The sequence below is a fragment of the Camelus dromedarius genome, chromosome 32 (assembly GCF_036321535.1).
Source record: "Camelus dromedarius isolate mCamDro1 chromosome 32, mCamDro1.pat, whole genome shotgun sequence".
NCBI classification, from domain to species: domain Eukaryota; kingdom Metazoa; phylum Chordata; class Mammalia; order Artiodactyla; family Camelidae; genus Camelus; species Camelus dromedarius.
Window position 1 is genome coordinate 12,428,499 of NC_087467.1, and position 12,944 is coordinate 12,441,442.

Genomic DNA, 12,944 nt, shown 5'->3' on the forward strand with positions numbered 1-12,944 from the left:
AGCTGGAAGAGACACTGTCAACTCCCACTTAGACGTCCACACAGCCCAGAGACCTAGTCTTCCTTCCTTTTTTCTTTTAATTACAAATTGGCAGATGAGTTACTTTTGATGTGCAAAATTATAAACTGCCCTAATAGCAAAGACAGAAGGCCCAGGGAGGGAATGGGAGAGGAAGGACATTTGACAAGATTCTCACTGCCGAAATGCTGAGAATTCGGACTCGGAGACCAATCCGAGGACCCATTCGAGGAGCTGGCGAGGCTGCCTCACAGTTGGGCCAGCCAGGGCCAGGGGCGCTTTGCTGGTACCTGACTCCGCGGGTTCCCCTCGTCCCTGGGATTTGGAGTTGGCTGGCGCGCCAGGGGGACACTCGGGCTGCCCGAGGAGGAGAAAGTTAGAATGCAGTGCGAGCTCCGGAGGTGGCTGGGATTGTGCCTCCAAATAAATCAGCTGAGGTCTCCTGCGGCTCTGGGGGCGCTGCCCCTGGGCCAGGAGACCTGGGGGCGGTGACGCGAGGACGTGCCGGGAGCCTGGGCGCGCCGGGGGCGGGCGTATAGCTGGAAGTGGGACAGTGTCTCCGATGGGAAAGCGGGACCCGGCGAGCTCTTTGGCCGCCTTTCCAGTTTCGGAGGTGCCCGCCCCCGCGCGCCGAAGGCAGCGCAGCCCTGAGGGCGAACGAATGGCGGTTGGCAAACTTGGAACGAGAGAGCGCTCAGGATCCGAACTGCCGGAATTGTGGCGGCGGCGGGGGCGGCCGAGACCCAAGTTCACTTTCTTGTCCCGTCCGCCCGACGGGTCTTAGGGACCCACATAACTCTAGCGCCAACCAAGTGGAGCGCCTCGCCGGAGGGAGTTGTGTCAGTTTACTCGGAGGCAGGAGGGCGGTGGCCTGGGCGGGTGGGGAGGGGTCCCTAGGGTCCCGAGTGCCTCTCGCCGCGTCTCCCCTCCCACCCGCCCCTCCCAGTGTTTCTTCCTTGCTCCTTCCCCAGGCTGGCTGGACCGGCGCGGACTTGCCCCAGACCTACGGGGAGCGCCCCAGGTCTTTAATGACAGCTTAAAAGTGGCTGTTGGAAAAGTCGAAAGGGATGAGGCTGACGTGGGGCGTGTTTCGCTACTTTGCAAGAGTCGGAAAGGGAGCTGGGAGCCTTGCGGCTGGCCCCAGGCCCCCGCGCCTCGCCCCCAGCAAGTAGGTGGGGGAGTCGCCGCCGCCGCCAGCCCCATCCCGCTCCCAAGCCTCGCCCGCTGCGCCCTGGCCGCGGGCGCAGAGAGGGTGCGGGGCCTCGTCGTGCCTCCTCCACCCTGCTCATTAACCTGCCTGCTCCGCTCCGCTCCGGGCAGCCCCAGACACCGGCTTCTCGAAGCAGCATCCGCGGCCCGCCCGGCGCAGCCGCCTCCCCGAACCCCCGGCTTCGGGGGGCAATGAAGGGGCGGTGGAAGGGGCACTGCTCCTCGGGCATTACTTAGAGAAGCGAGACCGCCCCGCCCTCCCGCCGGCCCTCCCTCTCTCCCGCCCGGGCCCGCGCGCCACTCTGCCAGAGGGTAAGTTGGGAGTGTTTCACCCTACCGACAGCTCTCCCTCCCCTTTCTTTTTTTTTTCCCCCCTTCAAAGTTTTCTTCGGAGTGGGGAGAGGGGTGGAGGAGGAAGAGGGTCCATCCAGCCTCGGTCCTTAAGCTCTCCCGATCTAACTTACCCCCGCCTCCCTACCCCTCTATCCCCTGCGCGCCGCTGCCCCTCCGGAGCAGCGCTCCGAACTGACAATTGGAGCGCGGCTCCTTTAAGAGCCCGGCTTTGCCTCCCGGTAGCTGAAGGTCATTAAACACAAAAGCTCTCAGCGCTGCGGTCCAATATAGCGCATGCGCCCTGCCTGAGGACTGGCAGAGAGACGGCAATATGGCGAGAATGCCTGGCAGCGGGGACTGTAACACCAGCGCGGGCGGCAGCGCCAGCGCCGCCGCCGCCGCCGAGAACAATGGGGAGCGGGGCGAGGGCGAGCGCGGTGCTGGGGGCCGCGGTCGCCGCCACGGCCGCCCGCACTACTGCAGCGCGGGCGAGGAGGAGGAGGAAGAGGAGGAGGAGGACGAGATCCAAGAGGTGCAGATAACGGGGGACGAGGAGGAGGAGGACGGAGGTGGGGGGCTGGAGGAGGAGGAGGAGGAAGAGGAGGAGGAAGAGATGGGGCTGGACTGGGACGAGCCCCTGGAGCCCGAGGACTCGGCCGGGGAGGAGCTGGAGCCCGAGCCGGTCCATATGATCAATATGGACCAGAGCGCCGCGCTGGAGCCCGAGGCACCGCCGCGACTGCTGGCGCCCCGGGCCCGCGGCGGGCCGCCCGGGGACGGCGCGGAGCTGGACCCCGACGTGCTGCAGCGCCCCGAGCGGGCTCGGCTGAGCGAGAACACCCGGCTGGCCACCCGCTACGCCGTGCGCATCTTCCGGGAGTACCTGAGCGAGAAGGCGCAGAGCCCGGACTTCGAGACCATGGACAAGGGGGCGCTGTGCCGCGTGCTGCGCTCCTTCTACGCCGAGGCCCGCTCCAAGAGCGGCCAGCTCTATAGCAAGTCGTCGCTCATCAGCATCCGCAGCTCCCTCAACCGCTACCTCAACGAGCCCCCGTACTGCCGCACGCTCGACCTCACCAAGGACCCCGAGCTGCGCAGCGCCAACCTGACGCTGGCCGCGGTCATCCGCAAGCTCGAGGAGCAGGGCGCCGGGCCCGTGGTGCAAAAGCAAGCCATCACGCGCGCCGACCTGCGCAAGCTCTACACCTCCAGCGTCTTCAGCACCAACACGCCCTTCGGGCTGCTCAACAAGGTCTGGTTCGAGACGTGCATGTACTTCTGCACGCGCGGCCGCGAGAACCAGCGCGAGCTGGAGGAGGACTCCTTCGGGCTAGCCATGGACGAGGACGGTCGCAAGTTCGTCTACTTTAAGTCCCTCGGGCCCTACCACAAGTCGCGCTCGTCGTCGTGGAGCAAGAAACGCGCCGAGAACAGCGACGAGGAGAACTTGCCCCGCATGTACGAGACGGGCACCGAGTTCTGCCCGTACGCCAGCTTCGTCAAGTACCTGTCGAAGCGCAACCCCCTCTGCAAGGCGTTCTTCCAGAGGCCCCGGGACCACTGCAGCGAGGGCGATGTGACCTGGTATGAGAACAAAGCCATCGGCAAGAACTTGCTGGGCACCAGGATGCAGATGCTCTCCAAGGCGGCCAAACTCTCCAAGACCTACACCAACCACTGCATCGGCGCCGTCTCCATCGCCACGCTCAACAGCATCGCGGGCATCGGCACCAAACTGGGCTCTCCCGCCCCGCAGAGCTGCTACGCCGAGGCTCTAAACGGGGCGGCTCGCCACCACTCCCACCACCCCCCCACCCATCCCTCCCACCACCACCGCCCCCAGCCGCCCTCGCTGGGGAACACCTATATTCTCCCCAGAGACAGCCAGGTCGGGCCCGACGTGAAATCCGAGGCTGCGCCCAAGCGCTCCCTGTACGAGTCCGTGTTCGGGTCGGGGGAAATCTGCGGCCCCTCTTCCCCCAAAAGACTTTGTATCCGCCCCTCGGAGCCTGTGGATGCGGTGGTGGTGGTTTCCGTGAAACACGACCCCCTGCCTCTTCTTCCAGAAGCCAATGGGCACAGAAGCACCAATTCTCCCACAATAGTTTCACCTGCTATTGTTTCCCCCACCCAGGTAACCAAACCAAACTCTATGCATGAAATGTTTCTCTGGTACCACTTGGAGACTAACTTGTGCTAACGCAGGTCCGGGTTGGGGGGAAGTTTTTCAAAGTCGCAAATATACTGAATCGGATTTCATTTCACCCTTAGAAGCTTAACTCTTGATGCTTTTCAGGAAAGTTTCCACCTAACCTAAAAGCTGTGAGAGGGCTAGGTTCTAACAATGACTGCTGCGCTGAAAACTTCAAAGTTCCCAGAACAAAAGGGTCAGCTCGACCCTCACAGCCCCTCTTCCACTGAATGCCTGAGTTTATCAGGCAGAGTGAGGAACGCTGTGCATGTAAGTGAAGCAGTTACTTAAAATATATTTGAGTAAAGTAACCACTAAAATACTCTATTACATATTCAGCCTAATTTATGAAGGTAGAAAAACAGTTATAAATTATTAAAAAGAAAACATGCCAATCCCATTTCCTGTAAGGGGGCGGGTTCTGGAGAGACTGACAGTTGAGTACCACTTTAAACTGTAAGATGTAGTTGAATTTAAAGTGACGTTTGGGACGCATTTTCCATAAAGTAAAAGTCACTTGTTAAAGTTATGGAAAGGCAGAACCTGCATTACCAGCCAGGCTCCCAGCACTGTAGGCACTGAAACATTTTACTGTCCTTCCCTAGCGCCTTGGAGCTCATCAGCTAGGGAGCAAATAAGAGGAGGGAAGTTAGATGGTTAAGATAAACAGCACGGCAGAGTGGAAAGAACACCAAAGTAAGAGTGCCAGCCTGGATGCTGAGCCACTTTGGGCAAATGGGTTCACCTCTCTGGGCCTCAGTAGCCTCATTAGAGACAAGGAAACTGTTTTAATACTATAGTTATTTAATTCTAAGCAGTACCAAATTCTAGGTCGAGATTGGAGGTTCCACTGGATGCTTTTTGTCTTATTCTTTCTGCTAGGGGAATATATTCATGTCATCAAAATTAGATTCATCTTTTGGATACTCTGCTGTTGGAGCCAGAAACCAGAGGTCTTTGGAGACTATGCCCTATTCTTCAGGCAGGAATAGACACTGGAGGTTTTAAAACTTTGCCCTCCCTGCCATCAGGCAGAAGTAGGAATTCCAACTCTAAGTGGGGAGGTGGGTGTGCAGGCCCTTCAAGGAACAGATGTCAGGTACTTATGTGCTTTTTCCGAAGTGGAAATTCCCACTCTGGACAGATTGACCCTTTCAAACGTTTACCAGCCTCAAGGCCAACGGAGAAAGGGGCTGTGCATATACAAGATCCAGAGGATCCGGGTCTTTCTGTACTTGGAGTGTGAGCAATAGTTTCTGACAGACCGGGAGGTGGTTTTAGGGAGTGTGAAGTATGGAGAGAAGAATTTCTCCTCTTTGGAGAATTTGGGTTAGCTCTTTTTTTTTGAAAGCGCAAAAATTAATGTTCACATTCTCCTGATAAAGTAGAAGTTCATAAAATGTCCTGGTTTAGAGTAGCACCTGATTAATTAAGAGTTAAAAGCCTAAAAGAGTTTATTAAAGTACCTATCTGCTTGGAATAATAATGAAATAGTTTGTCCCCCGGCATCTGTCTGCTGGTTTCTTGACACCAGTGGCATATAGAATCATGACTTAAGATCCACCAAAGATGGGAGGCTGGCGAAGCAGTGTTTAGTTGGTTTTATTTTGTTCCAAGGATTGCAATCATTCTGTCAGTCTTTTATTTTGAGTGAGATAAAACATTTCTATAAACCTTAATACTGATTCTTTTATTCTTGAGTTATTGTCAAGTAGCTCCCAAGTTAAATATAGATCTGAGTGTCCATAGTTTGGTTATGTTACCATGATGCCTCTCAAACAGTATCTTAGCTAAGTCCTTTACAGTTAAAACACTAGGAAAAGTTCTCTTTGCTTTCCCTAATGTTACAGTAAAAAAATTTTTTTATCAGTATTAAGAAGTTTGAGGGAATTCTTTAGTAACTCCTGTAGAACTCACTTTATGAAATCTGAGCATTCTAAGTATGAAACAGATGTTTAGTTTAAGTACAAAGCTGATATTAAACTTTTTCCTTCTGTATTTATTAAAATCAGTGTTGGGGTTCAGGGCATTTCCTGGGGATTAATGACTGGCCGGGGTTACTGGCCGGAGGCATTGCTTTAGGTCGGCAACTCCCCTGGCTGGTCGTTAATCCCCAGGAAGTGCCTCGTGTACTTCAAGCTTCAGTCATTATTACTTAATTATAAACACAGCCTGTCTAAACTTAATACTGACGAGACCTTATCAAGTGGAGTCACACTGAATTCCACTAAGGACCGTGTTATTCTAGGCTTCTTGATAACACAGTCACACCGTGATGCTTGAGTCTTTTCTAACATAGCAGGTTTCTCAAAAAATGAAGAGCCTGTTACTGTAGATGCATTTACTCTTTTTACTTCTTGAGGGCGTTAATAAGTGTATCACTTAAGGGACTAGTTGAAAAATGAATGCACCCAAGGATTAACAAAGATTATGGAACGTGTGATTTTTGTTTTTTCACTCATGTGAAGTGCCTGGCTTTAATTATTTTTGTGGGAGAGGGGGACGGTGCTGGTGGCTATGATGGTTACCTTAACTGGTTCATTCTTTGATTCTCTTGAATGTCTGTGTTCAAAATATGCAGTAGTTTTAGTTCCCTTTTCCCCCAACAAGGCTGTTGTGATATAAGACGAGCCAGTCACTGGTACAACTTCCTAGCTCCCAGGTGGAGGTTCCATGGTGCCTATTTAAAGGTTTAGCAGTCTTAACCCACAGCTGTTCTCTTTGCGTGAAAAGGCAGCATTTTCCTGCCTCAGACAACAGGACTTCAGTCTAGATGGGATGATACAGATTTGTAACTCTAGTCTTTATCATTTACAGAAGACAGGATACTTGTAGGAGTTTAGATTCTAAATATCACTAGTTTTGTTGCTAAAGTTTTTACAGACTGTGCCCCTCTCCTGGCACAAAACAAAAATGTGAAAATCAGCTTCCTAAAACACTCTGAGAAGCATTCGTCAGCTTGTGACAAAGGTGTCTCTGGGTGGATTTACTTGACCCTAACCCAGATTATTGCCAGAAATCCTTTTAAGGAATTCTGTAAGTAGGAGATCTATTAGTGGAAAGATCCTGGGGTTGGTGGTGCAGGTCCAGGGTTTCTGTCTTGTTGACTTCACTAGGGGCCTGTCCTTAGAGTCTCCAAGCTGAAAATTAGGGCACCTTCCCTGTGGGGCGCACCCAGTGGATCATGACCTTGCCTTTGAAGAAGCCAGATGCACTGGGAAACCAGTCTTCATTCAAGTGCTGTCATGCGGGAAGGGAGAAGGAATATTCATTGTAGCTACTTTCTAGAAAAAACGTGCGTTCTATGTACCGTTGAAATAATTGTCGAAGTCTCATTTTGAATTTGGAGACTAGGCGGGAGGGATCCTCTTTTTTTTTTTTTTTTTTTTCCCTTAAAGATGGAATCAAACCTCTGTAAACACGACAGGTGAGTGTGTTTAACAACTATCTCAATGGTAGGTTATCTGGAGCGATTAGGATCAACAGCCTTGTTTACAGTGGATATTTTCCTCTTTTTTTTCCAGAAGTAGCTCATCACATACAATTGCCTGATTTTTAATATTACTTTGTGGCTACATTCTTTTTTCTGCTGCAGGAATGTTTGCTCTCTTAATGGAAAGTTTAAATTGGTGAAGAAACTAAATGGCATTAACATAAGTCTAGAACTTTTTTCCTTCATTCAGGGAACAATTACTGAGCACCTACTATTTTGGCTTGGGTACCAGGAATCTTTATAAATTAATCCATTTTCCACTTGGCAGGTAGTCTCATTGGCAAGATTTTGACCTCATTAAATATTAAAATGAGACTAAAATAAAGTTGAAAGGGGATGCACTCAATGTTTTGCAACAGTCACTTGGGGAGAAAATCTAATTTTACTCTTGCATGTTAATAGTGCATTGAGCACTCAGGTGTATGGCTTTAAATTGGTATGAACCCACGTATATATCAGCTCACTCTATCAGATCTGATCTGGGGAATAGAAAAAGAAGTGTTTGCTGCTAAGGGAGAAAGTAGAAGCCATTCATCTAAAATGTAAATCTTTGGGTCACCCTGATTTAAAATCTGGCTCCCCTAGCAAACGTCACCTAAAAGGCCACCCTCTTGTCATTGTGGGTAGATTACAAGTAAGATGAGCCCTTCCTTCTGCCGGAACTGCTGGTTGTATGTGAGACCTCATAGGTTTTCACCTTGACTTAGGCCAAATCTCCACTTTAGCGATTTAATAAAAAGTTCAACGTCAAGTTATCTTTTGGAATCTTAACTGCCCTTTTGAAAGCAAAATTGATGTAGGAGTTGCTGGGTTGAAAACCTTAGGATCAAACATAGACTAGTCACCTAGAACTTTTCTTTCTAGGACCTGTTTTACTTCTCTCGATTGATCATTCACTGTATTATACCAATCAGGATGACTTTTACAAGCCTTCTTTGGAGGACCTAGATTGGGGTGGGGTAGCGGAATTAATTGGTCCAAGAAGGGAGATTGATTGACCTTGATAAACGAAAGTGAAAGAAGACGTAGCTTTAGGATTTGAAACATTGCGCTGATCACCATTTTTATTTAACTCTAGAGGTGTTCTAAAGATGCTGCATTCAGCTCAGCTCTTGTCACTTGAACCCCTTGCCACCTGCTGAGCGCTGCCAGGAGGAGCAGGATTTTGCCCTCAGGGGGGGTTTGCAGAGGGCGGGCAACTCAGTGGGCTTCACAGCTGAAGTGATTCTTCTCTTGATGTGTGACTATCCCGGGGAAATAGACGGTCTTGTAAAGTTTTAGGCCCTTTGGGTTTTCAGATTTGAACAAGTTTCTCTTTGTCTCCTTTTGGGAGAGGACAGTCTCTGAATGGTATCAAGTCTTTATAACAGAGAAAGACCTTCTAGATGGCCTAGAAGTAAATGGGCGTTTAAGCCCTTTGAGATATCTCGCTGCAGCAACGGCTAAGGGCTGAGATGAAACCTGGGCGGGAGGTGGGATCACTGAACGCCACGGCTGTAAACTAGACCACGGACCACGGTGTGTCATCCCCGCGGACGGCAGGAGGCCCAGCCTCATTAGACGTGTTTCAGGTTTTCAGGAATCCTCTGTGTCTTTCTGTCCAGCACCTTCTTTACAGTTAGATTTTCTTCCTTTCAGCTTATACTTTGACAGTCTGATGGAACCTTTTCTTTTTCCCTAAAATAGATGCATTTCTATCTGACAGCAAGCTTTCCTTACTGACTGGTTTTTGTTTTGTTTTTTTTAAGGTTATTCATATCATATCCTGAATTTTGTCCCAGTCTTGGGTAACAGAATTTTCAAAACTAATGGAAGTAGGAAACACCTGATAGAATCATAAGGCCAGAGCGTCTGAGCTTTAATTGGAGTTTTCACCACAGCAGTTCCCTCTCGGGCTGCTTTGCAAACCCTGGTGGGAACTTCCTTTTTCTGAGATTTGTGATTTGTGTTTAGCAATTGGAAACAGTTCAGCTCCTGCTGGCTCTCCAGGCAGTGAGTTTGGTTGTTTTTAATACTGTGGGGGGCCGGGGGGGTGATGGCACAGGGAAGTCCCAAAGGTGTGAAGGAGCAGGGGAGGGTGGTGAGGGTCTCCTACGTCAAGTCCATTTATGGGACCTGGAGGGGAGCATGGGACACACGCTGGAGCCCCTCAGCACTTCCCTAGTCACCAGCTATTCTTGGCCTCATGCCCCCTCAGCCCCATCTCCACCCGAATGTAGACATTTGGAAGTCATCTCTGTAATGCAAGCCTTTCCTGGGAGCACGTAGACTCTTTCACACCCCGAATTGCTGCTTTCCGCTTTCCGCTGATCACCTGGCAGTGAACCTCAGCAGATGGGCATTTTGGCCTGGTCTGTGAGGAAGGAGGCAAGCTTGTGTTACCTGCAAAGGGCTGACAGATTTAAGAGAGCATTAGGTTGTAGGCTTCTGGGAGAAAAGGAGAGGAATTCGGAAAGGAATGCTGAAGGATGTCAGAGATAAATGTTGCTTCCTTTGTGAGTAATTCGGTTACCAAATGTCAAGACTAGTTTGGACGCTTGTAATTCTCAGTTTCTAGTTTCACTCTGGGTCCCCAGTCCAGGTTAACGTCCCCGGTTCAGTCCAGGGTCTCTCCACTCAATCCCCATCCTTCCTCTCTTAACACGAGACAAAGGGAACTATTGTTTATAGCATGGGGTCCCCTTTGGGCTTGGATTAGTTCTGATACCTAAACCTGCTGTGGTTTTTGCTGTGTCGTTTTTAAGGAACTTATGCTCACCATCCTGACTTCCTCACTGTTCTGGGTCAGCGAGTGGACGATTGGACCGAGTCCAGGCAGGAGTGGAGGGAGGGAACTGGGGGTCAGGGGCTGTTGTTTCACTGGGCTGCAGTCCAGAGACAAACGTGATTCCCTCCTTGCTGAGTTTGATGTCAACTGTCCCAACCTCTAGCTGACTCTGTGTTAGGAAGCGGGGTGTAATGATGAATAATAATAACCAAGATGAACTGAGGGCTCTGAAGTGGGCCCCCGACCAGCAGCCTCTCCACCCCTTGGGAGCAGAGGTCTACCCAGTCCTTCAAGGAGTCATGGTTATGATTTCCATTCTACAAAGAAGGAATCTCAGGGTAATAGATGTTGACTTAATTTGCTGAAGGTCTAACAACTGGTCAGTGACTCTGCTGGGATTTGAATCGAAGACTGTCTGATTCCAGAGTCTGTGCTTTTTAAATCCATGGTCTGTTGATTCCAAAGTTCTTCACTATTCAAATAAAAGAATCCAGTAGAGAGAAGATGATATAACATTAGACTCATATCACTACCTTATGAGCTTTCCTAGAGCAACTTAAGAAGAGAGAAGTTGGGGGGAGGGTATAGCTCAGTGGTAGAGTGTGTGCTCAACATGCACAAGGTCCTGGGTTCAATCCCCAGTACCTTCATAAAAGAAAGAAAGAAAGAAAGATCTTATTAAAATACAGCAAAAAAAAAAAAAAAAAAAAAGGAGGGGGGACACAAAAGAGTATTTCCAGTACTTAACATGCCTCCATTTTGCTGAGTGTGGTCCCAGCCTCTGCTGAATCTGGGGACAGTATCAGCCTCTTTTGAGAAGCCCCATCACATAGAGCAGGTTAAGAGCAGACTCCAGGGCCAAATCACAGCTCTGCCCAGGATCGCTAACCCGTGCTTCAGTTTCCTCCTGCGTCAGATGGCGACAGTGGTCGCACTTAGCCTCTTGGGTCATCAGCATTACTGTTTGAAAAGTTCTTAAAACAGGAGCACTCGATGAGCTTTTGCTCTCGTTTTATTATCTTGGCACAGAAGGTTTTGCAGATGAAGAAACTGGTCAGCTAATCTCGCCGATAAAGCCCAGTCTGAGCCTTCAGTTCTTCTCTTGTAAATATCTTGTCCAGATGCCGTGCTGTGTCTCCTTCTGGGGCGTCTGTTGCCTCGGGCCAGCAGCCGCACCCTCTGGTCTCCTGCTAGGTGGGAAATCGTGGGAGGCCTCTGGCTCTGTGGCTCCCCGCGCCCCCCTCCCTGTAGCCCAGACAGCCCATCCAGGTGGCTGCGTTACACCAGAGCAGGTTTTTCTCCCCTCTGCTTTTAAGATTTGCATACACCGTGGCCCTGGCAGGGTTTACCTCCACCCCTTCTTCTAAGTGTGTTCTGCAGACCCTTCCCATTCCCCTCTTTTCAGAGCCTTGCAGATTTTAAGTGCTAGAATAGGAGTAGGAGGTGATGGGTGTAATTGCTGCCCAGACCCCAGAGGATGCAGAGAAGTTGGCTGAGAATGGCATCAGCAGCTTTGCCCAAGAGAGCGAGTTTTATTTGGAATGCTTTGGGATTAAGGGAGCGGTCATAATACCGGAATTCTTAAAACATCGCGAAGGCTTTGGTGGTAATCACTTTTGCAAATTTTAATTTCAGTATCCGAGAAGTAGGGCCTGTATTTGGCTAGATCCTATGTTATACTGTTTGCATTTCCCTTAGGCATACTTGGACTATAATTTTCGAATTCTTGATTTCTGTCTTGGAATCAGAAGTTTTACTCTGAGTTGATGTGTACTAATAAATGCTTGAATAGACTGTGGAATCAGGGTAATGGGTTGGTGTCCTGATGCAGCACCGCTGGCCAGTTAATGAGCTCTTCTGACTTGCTTTTAGTTTGATGGAGTGAGTGCTGTTGTAACATGAAAATGATCGGTAAGGCCGTACAGGGATGTGTTACCTCTAATCTAGGTTGCTCTGCAAATTATCACGGTATTCAGCCACCATGGTCCCTGCAGTATAAGTTTGTGGGTTTTAGAATTATATTAATTTTATAATTAATAATTAATAACTTTTAACTAATAGTTCTATTAATTTCACTAAGCCAGCTCATCTGGAATGTTGGTTTCTATCTTGTGATATTCTTTCAGACAAAACGATATATAAATAGATTTTAGATATTTTCTTTCCATCCTGAACAAATATTTCATTGTTTTTTATTTCAGAAAAAAAAAAAAAAGAGAGAGACTGGCAGGCTACTTATTTTTTCAGTGGAAAATATGTTGCTGTAGAAACACACAGACCTAAATAAAATTATAACGAGAGTACTAGAAAACTGATTATGCCGGCTTCATTTTCTTCTCAACGTGGTGTTCATTCACACGTTGAATTTTTATAATTAACGGTAGGATATTCATGTGCTGGTGATTTCACTGTTTTCAGGATTCTTTTTTAAGGAGGAGCAGGTGTGATAAAGCTCCTGGTATGTTTTTCAAGTTGTTGGTTTTTTTTTTTGAACTTATGAAGAGCATCATGGAATCCTAGGTCCTATCCCCAGCATTTAACTATTATCTCAAGCGATATATTTTAGAACCACCTCTTGGGATGTGAGTGATGATCTAAGAAAAGTCAGGGTGAAGGAGACGGCTATACAGAAAAACTCTGGAAACAGGATTCATTTATTGAGCACTTACCATGTGCAAGGGCAGGGATTTGGAGGTAAGGAGTAACTTAGAAATAGTTAAGAGAAGATGCTGGAGACACTCTGGTGGGGCTTCCTAGGGCAGGTCAGGAGGAGGACTGGACGGAGGGGAAGAGGGCCTCGTTCCGTCTCATGACTGTTCACCAGGAACGCCTGGAGAGTGAACAGGGTGTATTACTTTGTGAAAAATGGGACCGAAGTTGGCCAACCAAACCAAAAGACTAAACGTTTAAACCTCAGAAGTGTGTAAGGAGAA

The 12,944-nt window shown here is 49.2% G+C and overlaps 1 protein-coding gene and 1 non-coding gene across 4 annotated transcripts in view; both read left to right on the forward strand.

Moving 5' to 3' along the window:
* The window catches only part of KCTD1 (potassium channel tetramerization domain containing 1), a 158,192-nt gene that overhangs the window by 74,066 nt on the left and 71,182 nt on the right, over window positions 1-12,944 (forward strand). Inside the window, exon 1 of one of the 3 annotated variants that reach the window (XM_064481530.1) lies at window positions 1,008-1,539. The exons of 1 other annotated variant lie outside the window; for it this stretch is intronic. Coding sequence is in view for 1 of the 2 variants with exons in the window: in XM_031439029.2 (XP_031294889.2) it covers window positions 1,892-3,694 (1,803 nt within the window). In the remaining variant the exon portion in view is untranslated. Of the gene's footprint in view, window positions 1-1,007; window positions 1,540-1,562; window positions 3,695-12,944 lie in introns of those variants that run through there. One more of the 3 variants, XM_031439029.2, reaches the window with a different exon arrangement.
* On the forward strand, window positions 10,590-10,661 carry TRNAV-AAC (transfer RNA valine (anticodon AAC)). Its single transcript has one exon. It is a non-coding gene; the product is annotated as a tRNA-Val (tRNA).